We start from the raw sequence: 23,468 nt of genomic DNA, 5'->3' as shown, positions 1-23,468 counted from the left end.
ATGTAACGCACAAAAGGATTACTTTCCTCTTTTATTTTTAAAATAGCACTAAGATAATAAAATACGCCAGAAACAGGTCAGTAAAAAACAGCCATAATTGTTCTAAAACTTTATCAAGGCCTGCAAGAGACTTCTACAACAAGAGGTAAAAACGTGAGTTTAACTGCTCTTTTGTTATTTTTAAATACTACTTTTTTGTTTGTGGAAGGGACATTTCAAAGCGCTAGATGATAGTTCCAGTGACAGCTGTTTTTCTTGCTCTGTATCTACTCCAAAGGAGTATCAGTGAGAAGCACTAAGGTCCCATCTTTCCCAAGAGATGATGGTCTTACAATTTCACCACATTGGTCTTTCTCAAAATCTCTCCTAGTGAATAGTCAAACACTAAAAATATTATGGATGAATTAAAAACCAAACAGAATCTCTGCCCCACACCCCAAGACACTATGTAATGGTAGACAGAAAGCGTTTACCTTCTTCCCTCCAGTCACAAACTGCTTGCAGCTGGATCTCACGAAATGCGGGTGCACGGCAATGATCTACAAGGGAACAAGGACCCATCACTGGTTTCAAAGTCACAGTTAAAGCACAGAATGAAAATCCTTTATACATGACAGGAAGCATGATCTAAAAATTATCCTGCTAGCTAGGTAAGAAGTCATCTATTCAGGTAATAGTCTGCAACTGAGGACATCTGAGTTTTGCTCTTCTGTGAGAAGATTTCTCCTACGAAGCCAGGTCAAAGCTAAAAGATGAGAGTGAATTAGTTCTAGTTTCTGGCTGAGTGACGATTCTCTGAGTGGGCATCCACTCTTTAGGGTCAACTGAGGCAACAAGATGTCACAAATGTTTGTAACGGAATATGATTCACAGAAGAAACCCAGAGAAAGAACCCAACGATCTCCTTGTCCGGGACGCCGTCCAATGACTTGAGGGCACCAAGTGGAACAGGTGGGGCAATGGTTTTATCTTACCCAACTGCAGTTATCAACCTTGTGTTTTTAGGGCCAATCTCTGTCTGGAGCTCCACAGTCATGTTTCTGAAACCTCCATACCGTTTTCACCAGATATACTAGTTATCTGAACTCAAAACCAAATTGGCAACATCCTGACTCAAAACATCCCTTCCGGCAACTGATGGCATTGCCACACACCACTGCCAGGGCAAGAACCAGCTCCTCCCTCCTTCCTCACCCCATCCTACCCATCACGATGTCCTGCAGCCAAGTCAACCTCCGAACGGCTTTCTACATCCCCGTCTTCGACTCCCCCTTGACTACTCCTGACACTCCCGTTCCTGAGGTCCTGCGGTGCCCTGCCTCGAGGACAGCATTAGCCTCCTGAATTGCCTTCGGCTTGAAATCCCTCTCCTGCTTAAATCACCCTCCACACTGGCAGAGTTGCCTTTCGAAAACACACATCAGATCCTATCTCTCCTTTACCTGTTGATCAATAAGTGTTTGAATAAACAAGTGAGAACAGGGGCGCCTGGGTGGCTCAGTCGTTAAGCGTCTGCCTTCGACTCAGGTCATGATCCCAGGGTCCTGGGATCGAGTCCCACATCGGGCTCCCTGCTCCGCGGGAAGCCTGCTTCTCCCTCTCCTACTCCCCCTGCTTGTGTTCCTGCTCTCGCTATCTCTCTCTCTGTCAAATAAATAAATAAAAATCTTTAAAAAAAAACAAGTGAGAACAATGAATGACCTCTCCCTTCAACTCTAATCGTCACTTTAATGACCATAAGTGTTATCTAAGACCACTCCTCCTGCCGCACAGCTATCAGCCCTCCAATCTATACTGTATATAGTCGCCATACTCATTTTCCTTAAGCTTAGCTCAGTATATGTCACTTCTCTGCTCTTAAACATTCAATAATTTCTCCTTCTCTACACACGGAGTCCAAATTTCTTAGCCTGAAAATAAAGCCAGCCCCAATCTGCCTGTATGGCTCTCCTGCCAAGTCAGTGTTTTCTACACCATCTAAACTAGACTGTTTCTGCCACTTCCTGAACACAACTTGAACTTTCTAGCTTCTCCGTTTATATTATATTGTTCTTCCGCACGGAAAGCCAGTTTCTCTGTCCGCCCTGTCCATTTATGAAAGCCACCCAAATATCACTCCCCCTGTGAAGCCATCACCAACACGGACAGCTAGAAGTAACTTCTCTCGGCTTTGGACTCCTTAATATTGTTCGTACCTCTTTGAGTCTTGCATCGCAGACTGTGTGTATGTATCATCTCACTCACTACAAGAAAAGATTCCTGGGGACAGACTGATATCATAGTCATATAACACACATCCTGTGCTCTTTTATACCATCAAATGGTATCTAGTACTTCCTAAGTGTTGAAGAGACACTTACTGACAAAATTAATGCAACATTGGTAGTGCTCAAAGTGCTGTAATCCTTATTGCCTTCATTGAGAAAACCCTTAGAAAAATTAAAACTTGGGCACCTGGGTGGCTCAGGTGGTTAAGCGACTGCCTTCGGCTCAGGTCATGATCCTGGAGTCCCGGGATCGAGTCCCACATCAGGCTCCCTGCTCAGCAGGGAGTCTGCTTCTCCCTCTGACCCTCCTCCCTCTCATGTTCTCTGTCTCTCATTCTCTCTCTCACAAATAAATAAAATCTTAAAAAAAAAAAAATTAAAACTTACTGAATACTTACTTTAATGGGGCAGTCAAAAGTCTCATGAAATTCTTCTCCAGAATACAGTCCAAATACCTGCACCTGAAAAGTAAAATGGATCCTGTCAGTTCACCCTGACAGCAACAAAGAAGGCTGCTGACTGTGAGAATACATACTATTGATTTAAAAAAGCAGAATATTTAATAATCTAAGGCCCCTGTGATCTCTATTAACTATCCAATGAAAACAATTCTATCAGGATGAGAGTACTCTACTCCAATTAAGCTTTTATAAGCATCTCATGGATAGAGTTCCCTTTACTCACCACAAATTTGTTTTATTAAATGGATGCCAGCTTTTAAAAATGAAATAGATACAAATAGGTTATTAATATTCTTTTACGAACTTCCCATAGGCTGGCCCTAAAGGAATTATTTTTTCCTTCCCTTGAAGGAAAAAGGTGCTTCTTTTTTGAGTCATATATATATATAAATCAACCATGCAGATCAATGTGGCAAGAGATTAGGTGAACTGCACTTCATTTATAATCTTATGTTGAATCTACTGAGAGCGTATAAATGTGAGATTTAAGTTTCTACTTCCCATTGCCTCCCTTAAAGTTGTTCCAGACTACTTTATCCATACTTAAAAACTGAATAATATACATTATTGCCGAGGGTACGAATCACAAATTTACAGCATGATAAATTTTTGTGACCTAAACATATCCCTGCGGACCCCATCCAGATCAAGAACTAGAACCCAAGAAGCGCTTCTGTGTTTCTTTGTATTCAGTAACACCGTGACAAATTAACCATTCCTCTGAAGTCTATCACCATAGATGAACTGTGCTGGTGTTTGAATTTTACATAAGTAGGATCGTGAACTATTTCACTGGCTTCTTCCTTACAAGATTTATCCAAACTGTTATGTATAGCAGTAGCTGGTTCTTTGCCATTGCTGCATAGTATTTCAATGTATGAATATACCACAATTCATGCACCCCGCCTTTTGCTGATCATTTGGGTTGTTTCCAAATTGGGGCTATTATAAATAATGCTGCCATGAACGCTATTTACAAATCTTTTGGTGCACTTCGATACACATTTGTGAAGAGTACAGAAGTAGGAATGGAACTGCTGTCATAAGCTCTGCATCTGTTCACATTTAATAAACAGCCAAACCATTTCACAAAGTGGTTTTGATCAATTTACACTCTTCCCAGCGGAGCTGAAGACTCCAGCAGCTCTCAGACACTTGCAGCTAACTCCTGGGGGCACTCAGAACTATCTCCCCAAACTTGTGATGTGTGCATTCTTTTTCAGTCTCTAGAAGAGGAGTATTATTTCTTCTTTAATTTTGTAAGAATTGACTAATGAAGCCATCTAGGGTGGGGTCTATGTGAGAAAGTTTTTAATTACAAATTCAAATTTTTCAGTAGTTATAAAACTATTCAGACTTTTGATTTCTTCTTGTTTTCATCTTAGTAAGTTGTGAGTGGTTCATTTTTGCGAGTTTGAAGAGGAAAATTTACTCCTGATACAATTTTTGGAGACAAATTCATTCATGAAGAGGTGAAATCATGAGGACACCCATTTTGCGACTACTGTTTTCCCATCCTGTGCCAAGTATGTTTTCTGGGTTCCAACAACAGCACATGGTACAATGTAACAAAGAGGGTATGTGATTTACCCAGAGGCGGTCTGTTAGAAGGCATTCCTGATGTGATAAATGCATGCATGCCCCACTACCACCTTGCTTCTCATTGTCTGGAGGGAATCATCATTACTGCACAGTTAAGATCCCTGGATACTAATGGCCAGACCCCACTCTAGACAAACTAAACAGTTCCGGTGGGATGGAATGGTATTTTAATTCATTTACAATTTATTTAAATTATTTATTTAAAACTTAATTAATTATAAATTTTAAAATATTTAATTAAATATAGCTAGTACTGAAAATCCTGCCCTGCCTCATGCAGTCCTTAGAGCAACACTGCTAGGTATGAGAGTAAACACCATTATGCCTGCTTATCAGATGATACTGCCAAAAAATAAAGGACTTGGCCAAGGTCGTAAGAAGCAAGAAGAGTGTTCCATACCTATTCTCTTACACACTAACATTATATGAGCCAGCTTAAAATATGGAAATAAGATATCTTCCTACGGAAAGTGTAGGAAAAGTGGAACCGGGAAAAAAACATCCAAAAGCCCCAAATATTTACCAAACTAAAGGGAAGGTGAACGTCAGACTCTGAATTAGGCAACTTTGTGACCAAAGCTGAAACTAAATGAAGCAGACCATTCATTCCAATGGATAAGCATCCTTCTGGCTACAGGAGGGTAAAGGTGGTTTTAAGAACAAAAGTTAGGTGATTTATTTTTATGGTGGGAAAAGTATATGAAATGTAAATAAATGATGTATGAACCCGCTGAAAAAGACTGAGCACCAGTAAACAGAAGATAAATATTAGGACTGTGATTCTAATGGTTAAGTTAAATTATGAATTACCAGGGATAAGTGCCCCTTTAAAAATTATGAACCCATATTTAAAAAAATTATGAACCCATATTGGAGATGTAATAGTAGAATAAGGGGGAATCAACAGAAAAGCGAACAGACTACAACTCTGGGGTCAGTCCCTATTGCTACATTTAACTGAATAACCTCTTCCTCAAATATTCCTATTGTCTCCTTCAACATGGAAAACACTGTAATTTCCACAGGACAAATCTCATAAACTTGATCAGTACAAGCAGGGTGATTTGTAAAATCACCCTTCGATGTTTTGGTTCATTTCACTGATGTGACAGGCCAAACGAGCTAGTCACAAGTTATACTACCACAGCTAATAAAATCCAAAAACAGTTTTTATCTATTTCTTCTCCCTCCCTCTTTATTTATTTTGCCACCTTTGTCAGTGAATATCATACTCGTCTGTGAAAGGAATCTGCTGAATGTTGCCTAGAGTTCTGGCTTTAAGGAAGATCTCATCCCAGATAAGAACCTGTAATTAAAGGCTAAAATAGAGAGGATACTTTTGAAAATGGTATCCTTTAACAACTTCCCCCAACTAGTCACAAAAACACCTAATGAAGAAAAAGAGAAAATTCAGAGCAGTTGGCCTTACGGCCAATCTACTGCAGTCCTGGCAATTTCTCATTAACTCCAGACCCGTAGGGCCACGTGAGGGCCATGGAAGGCATGTGATATGTGTTTTACTGCTTGAAATAAAGAAAACCTACCCTCATGGAACAGCAAAGAACGTGTATATTCTTCCCCACTTGAGCACGGAGTTCTATGTATTTGCCAACCAGAAAACCGGGCGACGTAGCCCATCTGATGGAGAGGAACTATGAGTGAGGTGGCCAGAGGGTCGGACAACCTGCCAGGCCATACTTCCCTCGAAACGGCCTCTCTCTCAAACCCCAGCTTCCAAACAGCAACGGGTCGAGTAGGACCAGGGATGAACATGGAAGCTGCCATTCCATCTAGGGTGGGAGCTGAAGAGACCCTCACAGAGGAGACTGGTTTTCATTTTCTCCACCCATGAGGAGCATCAGAGACCCGGGAGAGGTGGCTGCAGAGGCTCCCATGTCACTGGGGGAGCTGCTTTAACTGATGACCTCTGGTCAGGGGAAATCAAGCTCATTTATGGGGCCCCTGTGTGGAGCAAAGAAGGTGATTCCACAACATGCAAAATGCTAACAAGCAAGGCCAAGAGCAATCAAACACAGAACATGTTTGCTAGCCTGGATTCAGGAAAGAACTCTTCTCCTTGTTCTGGGATGGATAAACAAGCAACAAAAAACACACACAAAGTCTATAAAAAGGATATTGCAGAACACACTTCTGATGACTCAAGAGGGAAAAAAGGAAAAGGAAGAAAAGGAAGAAAATTGGAAAACTGTTCAGTGACTTCACTAAGAACAAAAGACCTCTGTGAGTCTGGAGCAGAAAGACAGCCTGATGATCGCTAACAATTACTGCATTGTTTCTTCTGTTCTCATACTCTTCCAAACAATTTACAAATATTAATTCATTTATTTCTAATAATCAACGAGGCAGGTACTATCATTATCCCCAGTTTATAGAGGAGGAAATGGACTGAGGCACAGAGAGATAGGAATAACATACCTGACATCACACAGCTAAAATGTGGCAGCATGAATCCATTCCTAACCTTTAGACTATACTGCCTGGCACTCTAACACACAAGAGGGACACCTGGGTGGTTCAGTCAGGTAAGCGTCTGCCTTTGGCTCAGGTCACAAGACCCACATCGGGCTCCCTGCTCGGTGGGAAGCCTGCTTCTCCCTCTCCCTCTGCCTGCCGCTCCCCCTGCTTGTGCTCTCTATGTCAAATAAATACATAAAATATTTAAAACAAAAAAAAAAAGAAAGAAATACAAGAAGTTGTAAATTTTTTTTCAAATTAAATATATATCTGGCTGATATGAAAATAGAGCTGGGAGCAATAGAAAGACTTCAGGAAAATTAAAAATCCAAGATAGAATAAAACTATTGCATGAGGCAAAGCTGACATTGGAATAAAAGCAAATCAGCAAAGGGAACGAACAAGAAACTCCCTGACTACAGAGAAAGGACGAGGAGAAAAACCATGAGAAAGAAAAGCACAAACACGTGGGGGCACCTGTGTGCGTGCCACCCACGCGTGGTACGACCAGTTTTCCTTACGATATACACATTTTCAAAAGGAGAAGAGTGAATGGTGCTTATCCATTCACCCTCTTCCCTTGAAAAGTTTAAGTACAATAATGTAGGAGGGGGGAAAGGCCAGTCTGCAATGGGCTAAGAAGTGAATGGTTAGCAGTAAAAACAGTTAACATAAACCCAGAGGGCTCACCGTCCACCCAGCACCTGGCAACGTTCCAGGCAGGGCGCCCAGCGTGCCCACTGCCCAGTAGAGGAAGCTAACAGGAGGCCAAGCCGTGAGGCCGGCCTAACACAGGGGAGCTGAAATCCCGCCCAGGCAGGCGGAATATGGAGCCAGCGTTTAGCCTCTGCACCGTAACTGCCTCCAGCCTAAGTATTATTGGGTTTCTTTGAAGAAATGAAAATAAATGGAACTGAAGCAATAATCAAAATCAGAACTGAAGTAAACTTTCCTGAAATGAAAACAATACTTCAGTATATGGATCAAAAGGACTTACTGTGTTCCAGACAAAATTAATGAAAATAGACCCGAACAAGACATAACTTAGCAAACTGAACTACAAGGGCCGTATACTGTTGTTTTATTGTTGTTATTATTATTAGTCTAAGCTCCAAGAGAGAACAACAACAAAAAAAATTAAAAAGGTTTTGTGAAAGAACAAAAGTATGCTAGCCTCAGACATGTCCACAAAAATAAAGGTCAGACAAAAGGGAGCAACATCTCCAAAATTTTAAGAGAGAATATCCCCACCCTGCCCTCTACACTAAATTGATTCTAGTTTATGTATGAAGGCGACATATTTTATCTAGGGGTCTTAATACACTAAAGAAAGAAAAATCACAACACCCACTTAAAGATGCATTAGATCTAGATATCTGGAGTTTATCTTTGTAATAATCTTTGTTTTTATCATTACTGACCACTTTGCCAGATCATTCTATACTAGCTACTTAATTTTCCCAATACTGCTAGCTTACATAAATTATGTGCACCAAAATATGTATTTTCACTTCTTTCAATGCTAAGAGAACATATGTGAAAACTATTTTCAAAAATGTATCACAGGTCTACACCAAAATATGGCAGTTAAAAATCTGCCTAAATGAGAAAACAGGTATTTGCAAAGAAGTGTACCAGGTGATATCTGAGGGTCATTATCCACTAGACAGAGTTAAAATATCCCAGTTTGCCACTTCAAATAATAATTATTCAACATTTAAAGCTTCAAAAATTCCTTGATGAAGTATTTTGGTAAAAATTCTTTTCCAATTTGAAAAATGAATATTCTCTTTCAACAATTTAGTTTAACTAAATTGGTTGTCAGTCCAGAAGGAATTCCTTATCTTTAAGAACACAAAATAAAGACAATCTTCCTTTACAAGTTCATAAATACAAAAAGGTTTCAACTGTTTGGATAATTCTCAATTTCCATACGTACCAACTCCTCCCTCACCTTCCTGACAGTCTAGCCCACCTCGAATTTTAGAAAGTACTGCAAAATTTGACAGTGTTCTTTGGAAAGCACAGTGTTCCAATTACCATTTCAAAAGACCTTCTGGGCAACATCAAGCTTAGATATATAAAATGCATTCTTGTGTGTCAAGAGGACTTATTTTTCTTTTGCTAATAGATTAAATGAGTATAAATCTTTTACATGGAGTACACTGTTTTTCATTTACTCATCTTAATGACCCACTGAATTTAGATCATGTAAAAATACAAAATTAGATTAGGAAATGTGCTCTATTCAGTCAGGAATATGTAAGATCATGTAATGATTCTTAATGCACTTTCTTCTCAAACTGTTATTTTAGAAAAGTAGCTTACATACACTGTGCATTAGAATTTTATCATTGCAAACCAACATTAGAAAAGACTTCCATCGACTGAGAAACAAAAAAGACATTCTTATAAGTGGAAAATCAATCACCACAACCACTAAATGTCACAGCTCAACATCAGCAAGAAGCACTGATAATTGTTAGTTATACACTTGGCACAAATGATGTATGTCCTCGGTTGAGGAAGTGGGTGCCAGGTTTTTAGAAAACTGTACATATATTGATTTTACGTTTATTTAACGTGGCCATTGTAAGATACTTTATTCTTCTGATAAACTATGATTGCTTATCAAAAGATTCTATAATCCAAGAGAAACATTCATAACTTGTGTGAAAATGAAAACCACCGGCCCACAGAAATCATGCCCACAAAATCCAATTTTGTGGATTTATGGTGGAAAGGCATTAAACTACTGTCTTGCAGGAACTGCAGACTAGTCACTGAAGTGTAAGTGGCACAGCAGTAATGATTAAGGTGACAGGTCCCCCTGCCACAGCTGTTAATCAGCTTAATACTAGTTACATTATTGACATTCTTGTAATTACTTGTCCTAAGGTACATTTGTGCGACATGTATTTTACTTTAATTATGAGCAATCAGAAGCAAGTCCAATACCCAAAAAGAATAATCAAGGTTCTCCTAAAGCAGGTATACAGCAAGCAGAGTGCGTTTCCAAGCCCCTGGAGTTGGAGACCATCCCAGACCTCAGAACCAGACAGTGTTTTCCACGTCCCCATGTCATCGCCATACCTTGCCATCCTCTGAACATACGCCCATGTGCTCTCCACTCTCATCCAGGCTAATCTGATTTATCTTCACAGGACTCTATTCAAACAAACAAACATGTAAAACTTCAGGAAAATATATACATCAACAACCAAATGCCTTGGCTCTTTATTTAAGTGAAACAAACTATCAGTTTAGATGTGTAAGTCTAAGACATACTCGGTTTTTGCAAATGAAAATGGTAAAGTACAGCTTTGCTCTCACACATATAATAAACCCGGAAACCTAAGATTTCTCAAAATTATGTATTGCACGTGCTTCAGTCCCAGCTAAAATGTTATTTTTGTTACAGGTTATATGCCTTTTTATTTATTCTGTTCTATTTACTCCCCATTCCAAAATTCCTTCCCAACCAAATCCATTAAAAGAACATAACAAACGCCAAAATAAAAAATTATGAGGTAAAGAAAAATCTTCACTGTTTTAGTTTGGTACGTTCTTCTCTCATAAATCACTAAATCAACTTTGTATTTACACTTTATGCTTAGTACTTTCTGGGGGGAAATCCATAGGGTCTAGTTGATAGTCACTAATTTGTTATGCCTCTTCTTTTGAGTAATCTCAAATTTTAAAAATCTGTCAAGACCGAAATCAGGCATTCTACTTCGAATGTATTTTCCCAGGCGTAAATACACAACGGGACTTTTATGATTTTTCACAGCTTTCTAGTTTTCTATGTAGCCAACTGTTTCCTTACTAAAACATTCATATAAGTGGATTTTCCAATAGAAGTAAAAACTGGTAAATGTTGACAACATTAAAAAATGGCAAGCTTTTTTTTTTCCCTTCTTAAATAATGGCAGTTTCCTGCTATTTTACACAAAACACGATCGAACAAACTAAGCATGGAAAGAAAAGCCTTCATCAGTTATGACATGAGTCTGAGAATTCGTTTTTTAAAGTATCTAACCTTAAGATAATTTGGCTTGTTGATAAGAATAAATGGGAAAATACAAAATGGAATGTTCCTTTCTCAGTGGAAAGTATCTCAGAGCTAGTAAGCAAAGGTTAGGGCAGACCAAGACCCCCAGACCTCAGAAGGCCACCCAATGACTGATGCTATTGAGAGAAATTCCTCAGTTGCAGGACGAGACAGCTGGCCCCAGAGTCCTTCCTCGTGTTGATCACCGCACAAGCAACATTCCTGAAGTACAGTCTATGAAAAGCAACCTATCTCCTTAAAAGTTCCTAGAATGTTGAGGTGCCTGAATGGCTCAACTGGTTAAGGGTCTGCCTTCAGCTCAGATCATGATCCCAGGGTCCTGGGACCCAGCCCCGTGTCTGCCTCCCTATTTAGCAGGGAGACTGCTTCTCCCTCTCCCTCTGCCCTCACTCGTGCTGTCTCTCTCAAATAAATAAGCAAAATTAAAAAAAAAAAAGTTTCTAGAATGTTAAACAAGGAAAGGACCTTGTAGATAGATATTTGATCCCTTTCACAGGGGAATAAACCCAAGTCCATGGATGAGAATCACAACAGAGAAAGAGCCAGGGATCTGACCTAGAGAGTAGGGGACAGGCGTCCTGCACAGGGAGTGTGATGGATGGCAAGGAATATGCAAAACCAAATACAAGCCGAACTGGGAAAGCAGTGAGGCCAGCGCATCTGGACTCCTGACTGAGAGGCCCGACTGCTCAGCTTCTATAGTCTTCTTTGGATAAATGCTTTCCTCCCTGAGAATCCTCTGGGACCAATTTCCTGACGCTCATCATTTTGTTCATAAACCAACATTTTAATACCCATTTACTCTTGGCAAATATAAATCCTGCACACCCTTAACTGTAATTTAACTGGCATTTGGTTATAATCTATCTCAAATTACATTTTAATAGGGGCACATAGTCTATCAATGCTGATAGGCTGTCCTGTCCAACACAGTAGTACCTGCATGTGACTGTTTGTACAGAATCAAAACTAAACAAAATCGAAGTATGCCGAGTGCTCAACCACCACACATGACCAGCAGCTATCGTATTAGACAGCACATGAGTCAGAACATTCTCCTCACTACAGAAAGTTCTACTGGATGGTGCCATTCCAGGCCTACAAAACTGAGATCTGCCGCTGAATGCAGTCCTTCTTTATAAGGCCCTTCTTTACAACAATGTACAATTAAGAAGTGTATTTCCTTCCCATATATATGTCACAATTTATGTGATTTTTTTCTTGGACTCTGGGACTCTGTGTCAGTCCTCTCCAGGTCATACTCCATCATTTTCAAAGACCCAGCAGATACAGTAGCGGACACATGGTCGTCACCACCTCACGATAAGGAAGAGGAGGCCTCAAGAGTTTCTGAGAGCTATGTGGAACCACAGTCCTTCTCAGTGGCTAGGTAGACTTTTCATGACAATGTGTTCTTTCCCGAGTAGAATCTGTACCACCACATTAGCAATGTTAGAGGGAAAAGCAGATCTACAAAGTTTGAGATTCCCTTCCCTCACATCCCTGTGAGCAACAGAATTTTTTTTTTTACTTTTTTTTCTGCCAAAGATCAATATTATTGATTTATTTCCCTGACTACTAATAAACATAAGCATTTTCCTTAAGTCTGCTGGACAATTAATTTGTTCAAGCAGTTGAGCTTATTCACAGACAGCTCTTGCTCATTTTTCTACAGACATGTTTTGTTGTTTTCTTGTTAATTTCCTTTTTATTTTTAGGGTATGAGGTCTTGGTACAATACCTCACCCAGACATTGTATGTGGTCTCCTTTTTTTTTTTTAATTGGAAGATGGCTATTGCTTTATTTCTAATGTATGTATAAGTTTTTAATACTTTTGGGACTCATTTTTTTCCCAAATGGATATCCAGTTGGGGTAGCCCCATTTATTAAATAATCCTTCCTTCTTTTGAAGAGAACTGTTTGTCATAAAGTAAATATTCACATGCCCTCAGATAACCTTCTGGGTTTTCAATTGTGGTTTCTTTGTCTGTTGCTATATCGATTCATCATTGACTTAATTATAATACACATAGTATGTTCTGTTACCTGGTAAAAGGCAAGACTGAGCCAAAGATCTCCACTTTCCTTGGCTTTTTTCAGGATTTTTAGGCTTCCGTGTGAAGTTAAAGATGAAACGACCCTCATGTTGCTAAACACAGTGGTCAATGTTCAAACCTAACTTACTTTAACTAATAGGCGGATGTAACACTGCTGATAACGTTCTCCTTCTCTTTGCTTCCAGGATACCTACTTGTCTGGTTTCCTTTTAAATTTCCAGCTTCCCTCTCTGTGTCTTTGGCCGAATTCTCCCGATCTCCTGATTTCTATATTTCAGGTTCAGTCCTTTGTGGCTCTTCTCTTCCTTTGGTTTTCTTCCAAGCCATGAACTGACTCCTAAATTTTATCTCTAGACCGGGCCCCTCCCTCTTTCAGACCAATATACAGAACTGCCTATTTTACAGATGTACTTAGATGCCTACCAGGCATCTCAATTAAAGCATATCCCAACCCAAGATCGTAATGCTCCCTTATGAAAGGGCCCTTCTTAATGTTTCCCTCATCCTGGTTAAGGACAACTACATTCTTCTGGCTGCTCAGGGCAAAAAACCTTGGGGCCATTCTTGACCTGTTTTTCTTTCACACTCTACTGTGTTTCTGTCAGTAATTCTTATCATCGCGTAAACCAGATTTATCCAGACTTGGGCCACTTTCACCAGCCCTAGAGCTGCCATCCAAGCCACCATCATTCTTGTCTGGATCATCCTAATAGTTTCCTACCTAGTGGACCTGCTTCTGCTGTCACTCTCCCAGAAGTCTGTTCTCAAAAACCAGCAGAGAGCTATTGTTAACAGGTTGATCAGATAATGTCATCCCTTTCAAATCCTCCAATGGCCTCCCATCTCAGGATAAAACCCGAAGTTTTTACTATGAGCTGAGAGTCCTCAACAATCTGGTTCCAGCCCTCCCACCAAGGTCTCCCTTCATCTATGCTCTGCCTTATTCTCTCTCCTCCAGCCACAATGACCTTCCTGCTCTCTTCCTGCCTTAGAGCTTTTACACCTGTTTGCCTGGAATGCGTCTCCGCCAAATCCTCACTGGTAGTCACCTTCTCAGGGATGCTTTCTGGCCACCAATCTAAAATTTCAACATTCACCCAAACATCACAACTCCTTCACCGCTTTATTTTTCCCCTGTAGCATTTACCACTACCTACCTTACTATGTGTTTTACTTATTTATCTTATTCACTGTCAAACTCACTCACTACAATAAATTCATGAGAGAGTTCAAAGAATAAAAAATTCCAATCACACACAAATTCTTACAGAGAACAGAACAGAAAGGATATGTTTCCCAAATCATTTTAGCAAGCCAGCATAACCTTATAATAACAAAGCTCAACAAGGATATGAGAAAGAAAAAGTACAAGTGAATCTCAGTCATGAACATAAATGGAAAGATCCTAAAGAAAACATTAATAAAGGGGCGCCTAGGTGGCTCAGTCATTAAGCGTCTGCCTTCAGCTCAGGTCATGATCCCAGGGTCCTGGGATCAAGCCCCGCATCGGGCTCCCTGCTCAGCAGGAAGCCTGCTTCTCCTGCTCCCACTCCTCCTGCTTGTGTTCCCTCTCTCGCTGTGTCTCTCTCTGTCAAATAAATAAATAAAATCTTTAAAAAAAAAAGAAAATATTAATAAAGTCAGCATATACTAAGGCTAGTATAACATAGGGAAATGAACTAATATATTATAATTCTCTACATTAAGAAAATAAATGAGGAATATCAAAAGATCATCTCAACAGACGCAGAAAGTGATGAAACTCAACACCCATTCCTGGTAAAAACTGTTGGCATGGTGGGATGAAAAGTCCTCATTCTCACTTAATGGTGAAATGTTGAAAGCTTTCCCTTTGATATCTCTACAATATTGACTCTTCTAATCCATAAACCTGGAGCCTTTCTCCATTTATTAGACCTTCTTTAATGTCTCCAAATAAAATGTGATACTTTTCCCCTTGGAAGTCTTGCACTTTATTTTATTCTGGGAGTGGCAATGCCTGCAAGCACCCTTTTCTCCTTCCTGGTATGTATAATAGGATTCCATTTACACAACATACAAAAATAGGGAAAATTCTATGACAGTGCACAGGGGGTACACAGAGAGGGCAGAAAATGAAAAAGAAAAGCTAAGCATTTTCAATTATAAAGATCAGTGCAGTGGGGTCCCTCTAAGGGAACTTCGAGCAGAGGGGGATTTCACACTGTCTATTCTCAACAGAATGCTAGTTACATGATGGTTTGCATTATAACTATTGTTTCACTGCATATTTTATGTGCTTTGTCAAGTCGTATTTCACAATAAAAATAAACATTAAAAACTTAAAGTAAAATTAAGAAGAACTTGCCCATGAAAATGTCTGGGGTCAATACCTTCAGTGGCTTATTTCTTAGATCATGTTTATTTCCCCCATGACTGTCAAGCAACTCAAATGTTCTTGTTCTGTTCTGGTCATCTTGGTTTTCCCAGAAAATACTGCATTTCATATTCTTGAGATGAAAATTTTTTTATTTTACTTTTTCTTCTTTTAATATTTTAGTAATACTAATGATATTACTCCTCCTCCTCCTCCTACTGCTGAGTTAACATTTCCTATAGGCTTATTGGGCATCAGGCTGTAAGAGTGACACACGTGTACCATTTATTCCTCACGGCAATTCTAGGAAGAAGGTACTATTATTTTTCCTATTTTACATTTGCAAATATGATAATGTCATTTTTAATGTTTTCTATCTTATTAATTTATTATATATTAATTTTCCCTTTTTGTCTTAGAACAATTTTGTTGACCTTACTGTAACTTCCTCACATTAATATAGTGTGCCTTAGTTCTTGCTGCTCATCTATTAACCATAAAATAATCAAATATCTGGCATTTACCTTTAAGTATACAAACTGGCCATAAATTAGAAGCCAAAAAATAATGTGTAATTGCAATAATTATTTCCTCTTTGAGAAAACTAACATTTTATTTTGTTTTATTTCTAAGGATGGTGACAGTATTACTTGGTTATTTATCTAGTTATTAATAAAATTCTAGTGTAACTACAACTGTGGTCAGAAATGTGGTTTGTATAACATATTTTTTTAAATTAATTGCTCTTTGAAACCTAAGATATTCATTTCCAACGAACACATAATCTCTGGTTCAAAATACGCGTATTTCTTTTTTTGACTTTTTTTTTTTATTCTTATGTTAATCCCCATACCTTACATCATTAATTTTAGATGAAGTGTTCCATGATTCATTGTTTGTGCATAACACCCAGTGCTCCATGCAGAATGTGCCCTCCTCAATACCCACCACCAGGCTAACCCATCCTCCCACACCCCTCCCCTCTAGAACCCTCAGTTTGTTTTTCAGAGTCCATCGTCTCTCATGGTTCGTCTACCCCTCCGATTTCCCCCGCTTCATTCTTCCCCTCCCGCTACCTTCTTCTTCTTCTTTTTTTTTTTCTTAACATATATTGCATTATTTGTTTCAGAGGTACAGATCTGAGATTCAACAGTCTTGCACAATTCACAGCGCTTACCAGAGCACATACCCTCCCCAGTGTCTATCAGCCAGTTACCCCATCCCTCCCACCCCACCCCCTACTCCAGCAACCCTCAGTTTGTTTCCTGCGATTAAGAATTCCTCATATCAGTGAGGTCATATGATACATGTCTTTCTCTGTTTGACTTATTTCGCTCAGCATAATACCCTCCAGTTCCATCCACGTCGTTGCAAATGGCAAGATCTCATTCCTTTTGATGGCTGCATAATATTCCATTGCAAATTACGCGTATTTCTAATGTTATTTATTATCAACTAGTTTCTATATATCCTTATTTACTTTCTTCTTCTTGATCTATCAAAGACTGATAGAAACATGTTTCAAAACTTCCCATTACAACTGTAGTTTTGCCCATTTCTCCCTGAATTTCAAGTAAGTTTTGGTCTAGATATTAAATGTCCTATAATCTGGCACATCAAAGGTATGAAAAAGTTTCCTTTTATCCCTAAATGTAATCAATATAATATGTGGTCTGCTGGCTAATACTCTTTTGCCTTAAACTCTACTTTTCCTCACATTTTTATTGCCAACATGCTTAATATTTATTTCAAATATCAAAGCTGAGGCTATTTTTCTTTTAGTAACAAAGTATTTTGCACTTTTTAGAATTATGTTTCCCCATTCCATTATTACTCTTTTGCTATATTACTCAAATTCTTTTGGCTATCCAGGGAGAATTTAAATGCTGTTCATTCTGTTTGTATTCTATTAGTGATTATTTTTAAAGTTCTAGAAATTCTACTTGAATTATCTCTCACTCCAAATCAATGCAATGGTATACACTGACTCATTTAGAAGATAAGGTATTTAGCACATGTTTATTTACTACCTCCTTCCTTTCCCTATTTTAAAGTACAAATATTTTATATTTCATAAGTCACACCAAATAAAATTGGAGAGAAAATCTAGTTAATACATCAGTAAAAATTACAACCTTAAGCCGTAAGTTCTAAGCATGAATCAATCTAGAGGATTGATTCTTCCTCTAGAAACTGTTTAGCTACTGGGATGTCCATAATTTTAAAACTGATTCATGAGAGGTCAGTTAAAGATTAGGGATATTTACCTCTTGTCATGTACACTGCAAAGAACTTTACAGCTTATTGTACACTTTAAATTCTTCTTTAGTTTTTGAAAATATTTGGACTTCTTACTCATGTAAATCAAACCAAGTAAAACAGTCAACTCCCAAAAGAAATAGTACAAATTATAGGTAAACAAGGAAAAGAGTCAACCTTAGTAATAACAACATATAAATACAACAAGACATTTTGCCTATGGAATTGGCAAAGATGGTTTAAGTATCTAGTTTTGGCTTACAGACACTCCTCATACCCTACTGGTGGGAATTCAAATTTGGAGAAACTTTCCTAAGGATCATTTGACAATGTGTATCAAAAATCTTCAAAATATGTATTGTCTGGGGTGCCTAGATGGTGCAGTAGGTTAAGCGTTGGACTCTAGGTTTTGGCTCAGGTAGTGATCTCAGGGTTGTGAGACTGGCCCTGCCTTGGGCTCCACATTCAGTGTGGATTCTGCTTAAGATTCTCTCTCCCTCTCCCTCTGCCCCCTCCTAACCCCCCCCCCCCCGGTCCCCCCCCCTTTTTCTCTGAGATTAAAAAAAAAAAACTTTTTAAAAATATATGTATTGCCGGGCGCCTGGGTGGCTCAGTCGTTAAGCGTCTGCCTTCGGCTCAGGTCATGATCCCAGGGTCCTGGGATCGAGTCCCACATCGGGTTCCCTCCTCAGTGGGAAGCCTGCTCTCCCTCTCCCACTCCCGCTGCTTGTGTTCCTGCTCTCGCTATCTCTGTCTCTGTCAAATAAATAAATAAAATCTTTAAAAATATATATATATATATGTATTGCCTATTTTACACAAGAAGAAGTAAGAGGGGTGCCTAGGGTGGCTCAGTCAGTTAAGTGTCTGCCTTTGGTTCAGGTCATGATCTCGGGGTCCTGGGATTGGGTCCTGCATTGAGCTCCCTGATCAGCAGGGAGTCTGCTTCTCCCTCTGCCTCTCCCCCCCAAACCCCCCAACTTGTGCTCTCGCTCTTTCTAATACATAAATAAAATCTTTAAAATAACAACAACAACAAAATTATTTTGCAAAGACACTTTCCACAGCAGGTTTCTTTTGTAAGACACTAAGAAATGGAAATTATCTAAATTTCTAAAAGCATGGAATATAAACAATGAAAATTAAAAGAACAAAAAAACTAAGTTTAAAAAATGTATTATACAGGGGCGCCTGGGTGGCTCAGTCGGATAAGCATCTGCCTTCGGCTCAGGACATGATCCCAGGGTCCTGGAATCGAGTCCTGCATCGGGCTCCCTGCTCCGCGGGAAGCCTGCTTCTCCCTCTCCCACTCCCCCTGCTTGTGTTCCCTCTCACTGTGTCTTTCTCTGTCAAATAAATAAATCTTTAAAAAAAAAAAATGTATTACACAATAAAGAATCTGACTTTGGGGTCCCTGATTGATTGGATGTCCAACTGTTGATTTCAGCTCAGGTCATGGTCTCAGGGTCATGGGATCAAGCCCCAAGTCAGGCTCCACGCTCTTTGGGAAGTCTGCTTGAGATTCTTTCCCTCTCCTTCTGCCCCTCCCCCTGCTCACATGTGTGTGTGCTCTTCCTCCCTCTCTCTCTCAAATAAAGAAATCTTAAAAAAGTAAAATAAAGAATCTGACTTTATCCAAGAGAAGTCAGGTCTTTACTCTTGGTTTCTGGGAGATAATCTATCCTGATAGGAATGTGTTAAAGGTGAAAGACCTCACAGTCTTTCAGTGGGCCACGCCAGAAAGACTAACCCTGTGATTGCAGGCGGGGGCTTTGGGTCACAGGGTATCAACCCCCAACCTGGAAGCTGAATTCAACCATGTGGACAACCATCAACCAATCATGCCTACATAATAGATCCCCACTAAAAATCCTGAACAGCAATGGGAGCTTCCCTGGTTGTCACACATCTATGCCAGGGGGTAACATGTCCTGAGGACGATGGAATCTTGCATCCCAGGGTCTGTCCTATGCATCTCTTCCTTTAGCTGATTTTTTGACTGTATCCTTTCCTTGTAATAAACTGTAACTGTGAGTATAACAACTTTCAGTGAGTTCTGTGAGGCCTCTAACTAATTATTAATGAGAGTGCATCTGGGAACTTCCCAGATCTTGTAGTTGGTCTTGCAAGTCTACAGCAAACTCACTCATCTGGAAGACTGTGCCCTCAACTCTCACAATTCGGCTAGCTCTGAGTAAACCATCCAGTGTTTATAAATATAACTGTATTTACAGCTATTTGTACATAACATATGTGACTGGAAGTAGATACTCTAAAATATTACCACTGGTTTTATCTGGGTGCTGAGATACTATCATTGTTTAGACTGTTCTTTTCTATGTTTTGCTAAATTTCTAAGCATATATTTATTTTGTTCGTAATCCAAAGATAAATATTTTTAAATGACTATGTAGTCAGTTCTTTAATTTAAAACCAAAAAGATAGCAAAATTTATCTTAATTGTTAAAGCCATCACTCTGGGGACCTGCAGCACCCATTTTTACCTAAAGTGACAACTAAGTATCATCAGTACGCACATCAGTTTCTATGACTAGTTCCGTAATATTTGATAAAGAACAAATAAATAACAGGATTTCAGCATTACAGCTGTCAATGGCACAAGAAGCAGGTCTGGCATCTGTAATCATTCCTCACAGAAAAAGGAACAAATGCCTTACGCATTTCTGCCATTTCTGCATACTTGAAATAAATGGGAAAAGGAGAAAGGGTACAGGAGGGAAACTGGAGTGCAGGAGTCCGTCTTTCTTCAGTATGGAGTTTTCTAATTGCCTGTTTTACACAGAGACTTTAGGGGGTGTGTCTGCAAAGCTGGGATACTGGAGTAGATGTAAACAAGAAAAGGGACCCGAGAAAAAAAAGACCCAAGAAAAATGGCCTCAGCTGCATTTTCCATTAGCTACAATTTTATTCCTAATGGAGACAGGTTTGGAATTCTGGACAATATAAGTGAGTTTGTTCAAAAATCAATCATGTCAAGCTGACACTATAGAACATACAAAAATGTTTCCTTAATGGAACAAAAAAAGAGGCCTGAGTAAGCAGGAGGGGGTGAGGACCGGCCCATACCTTCTATGCCCAAGTCCTCTACAGGTGGTCTCAAGTTCTTAAATTTAAAGAAAAGGCAAAATTACCAACACGTACACCTCATGTGATAATCAATTACCTAATGTAAAATGCCTGAAATAAATACACTTAGTATGGATTATGTCAGCTCTTCAATTAGGAATAAATTCACGGTCATTTCCAAAGCTGCTTTTAATGGTGTTCTTTGTGGTAACTTCTTTTCCCCCGACACTCCTCATCATCCCACCTTAAGCTATCAGTCCCCCAACAGTGAACCTAAGAAATCAATTTGCTAATGTATAATTTGTAAGGCTCCTCTGACTAACAAATGGATAATTGATTCCTTCACAAATGCTGCATCCCCATGGACACAGAGCGGACTGAATAAGAAACAGAAGATGGATTTCATTTTCGTTCTCTGAGATCCACTAGTTAGCAATCCCAACATCCACATGGTTGCCCGGGCAGCTTCATGCTCTTTAGTCACACTTAGCAAGCAAGCTGCACTTACATTACACGTGTGAAAAGCAAACGCCTGTTCTTTCATACTTGGGAAAAGCTCTTTTTACTGCTTATTTTACTCTCCCCTGATGATACACCCCGAGGTGAGCAAGACCTCCAGCTGGATGTAAGAAGTCTCTGAAAAATACACCTACTTGAGGGTTTTCTACACATCTACAAAACAAACATTTATTTTCTCGCTGACTTAGTCTATGGCCAGAACAACCTAACCTTTAGCTATAAACTCTCAAATTTTCTCTGTTGCTCTAAGATTTCATCTCAGGTTTTCAATACTCAGTATCGGGCTTGAATAGCTGAAGAAGAGCTCACAGGCCACATCTAGCAATCACTTCCCCACGATACTCACTACAATGCTTTCCATTGTTAAAATGAGTATGCAAGAAAACTGTATTCTTGTGAGGTTTTAAAGATGATCCTACCTCTCTAAGATTTAATAACTACATTAATTTGAGGTTCTTGATGTGATAATCCAGCTTTTAACAGAAGCTGCTGTTTCTGCAGATGGAAGAAAAATCCTCCGTCAGTAGCAATTCATTCCAACCTGAGAAATAACCAGAAAACTTAAAAGGCTACAAAGTCCTTATTTTCCACTCTGAATAAAAGGAAGGAGTAGTGGTGAAAGGAGGAACAACCACATATAAGTTATGTTTCCAATTTTATATGATAATGTGGCTGAAATATTCTTTATTCTACAAACAACTACTGACCAATTATAAATTTATACTTTCAAAAATACATTCCCTTTCGAATAGAAAAAAAAAATCCTAAAATTTATATGAAACCACAAGACTCCAAATAGCCAAAGTAATCGTAAGCAAGAAAAAGCAGAGGCATCACACTTCCTGATTTCAAGCTATATTACAACACTATATTGATCAGGACAGTATAGGACTGACATCAACATGGACACCAAGAGCAATGGAACAGAATCAAGGGCCCAGAAATAAACCTGTGCATATATGGTGACCTAGTGTTTCAAGAATACTCAATGGTGAAAGGAAAGTTCCCTTAATAAATGGTGGGAAAACTGGATATTCCTATGTAAGTAATGAAACTGGACCCCTATCTTATACCACTTACAAAAATTAACTCAAATGGATTAAGAACTTCAAGGTAAGGTATGAAACCATAAAACTCCTAGAAGAAAACATAGGGAGAAAGCTCCCTGTCAGTCCTGGCAATGATGTTTTGGACATGACACCAAAAACACCAAGTAACAAAACCAAAACTTGCAAGTGGAACTACATCAAACTAAAAGGCTTCTGTACAGTAGAGAAACGATCAACAAAATGAAAAGGCAGCCTACAGAACAGAGGGCACTATGTGCAAACCATGTATCTGGTCCGGGGTTAATATGCAAAATATACAAGGAATTCATACAACTCAACAGCAAGAAAACAACCTGATTTAAAAATGGGTAGAGGACTTGAACTGACATTTCTCCAAAGAAGACATACAAATGGCTGACAAGTACAGGAAAGGTGCTCCATGTCACTATTGACCATGGAAATGCAAATCAAAACCATGATGAGCTATCATGTCATACCTGTTAGGAAAGCTTTTTTAAGAGCTAACAAATGCTGGCGAGGACGTGCAGAAAAGGGAACCCTGGTGCACTGTTGGTGGGAATGTAAGTTGGTACAGCTATATGGACAACAGTGTGGGGATTCCTCAAAAAATCACCACTAGAACTACCACATGATAGAGCAATCTCACTTCTGGGTATAAATCCAAAGGAAATGATTCATGACCTCAAAGAGATTTGTACCCCCACGTTCACTGCAGCATTATACATAACAGCCAAGAGAGGGGAACAACCTTAGTGTCCACTAACAGATGAATGGATAAAGAAAATGTGATGTGTGTATATATATGGAATATTATTCAGGCATAAAAAAAAAAATCCTGCCATTTACAACACCACAGATGGACCTTGAGGGCAAGATGCTAAGTGAAGTAAATTAGACCAAAAATGACAAATACTGAATGATCTTACTTATATGTGGAATCTGAAAACATCCAATTCCTAGAAACTGAGTAAAATGGTGGTTGCAGGGATGAGGGGGTGAGGAAATAGGGCAATGTTGGTCAAAGGGACAAAGTTATAAGATGAGGAAGTTCAGGGGATCTAAGGTACAGTATGCTGACTGCAGTAAACAATACTGTATCCTATATGTGAAAGTTGCTATAAGAGAGAAGAGGTTTAACATTCTCACCATAACAACATCAAATGGTAATTATATGAGGCAGAAGTTAGCCTGACTGCAGTAAACATTTTGAAATACATGTGTGTGCCCGATCATAACACTGTA

General features: G+C 39.2%; 1 protein-coding gene across 3 annotated transcripts in view; it reads right to left on the bottom strand.

Moving 5' to 3' along the window:
- VPS41 (VPS41 subunit of HOPS complex) overlaps window positions 1–23,468 on the bottom strand; it is a 174,674-nt gene that overhangs the window by 91,320 nt on the left and 59,886 nt on the right. For all 3 annotated transcript variants that reach the window (XM_035026530.1, XM_035026532.1, XM_035026531.1), the window contains 3 exons: window positions 9,899–9,973; window positions 2,666–2,728; window positions 474–539 (listed from right to left, as the gene is read on the bottom strand). In XM_035026530.1, coding sequence (XP_034882421.1) covers window positions 474–539; window positions 2,666–2,728; window positions 9,899–9,973 — 204 coding nt within the window. The remainder of the gene's footprint in view (window positions 1–473; window positions 540–2,665; window positions 2,729–9,898; window positions 9,974–23,468) is intronic.

This window comes from Mirounga leonina, unplaced genomic scaffold, assembly GCF_011800145.1.
Source record: "Mirounga leonina isolate KUSES-001 unplaced genomic scaffold, KU_Mleo_1.0 Mir_199, whole genome shotgun sequence".
NCBI lineage: Eukaryota > Metazoa > Chordata > Mammalia > Carnivora > Phocidae > Mirounga > Mirounga leonina.
Note: the sequence above shows the minus strand (reverse complement) of the source record. Positions and strands in the feature narration are given on the sequence as shown.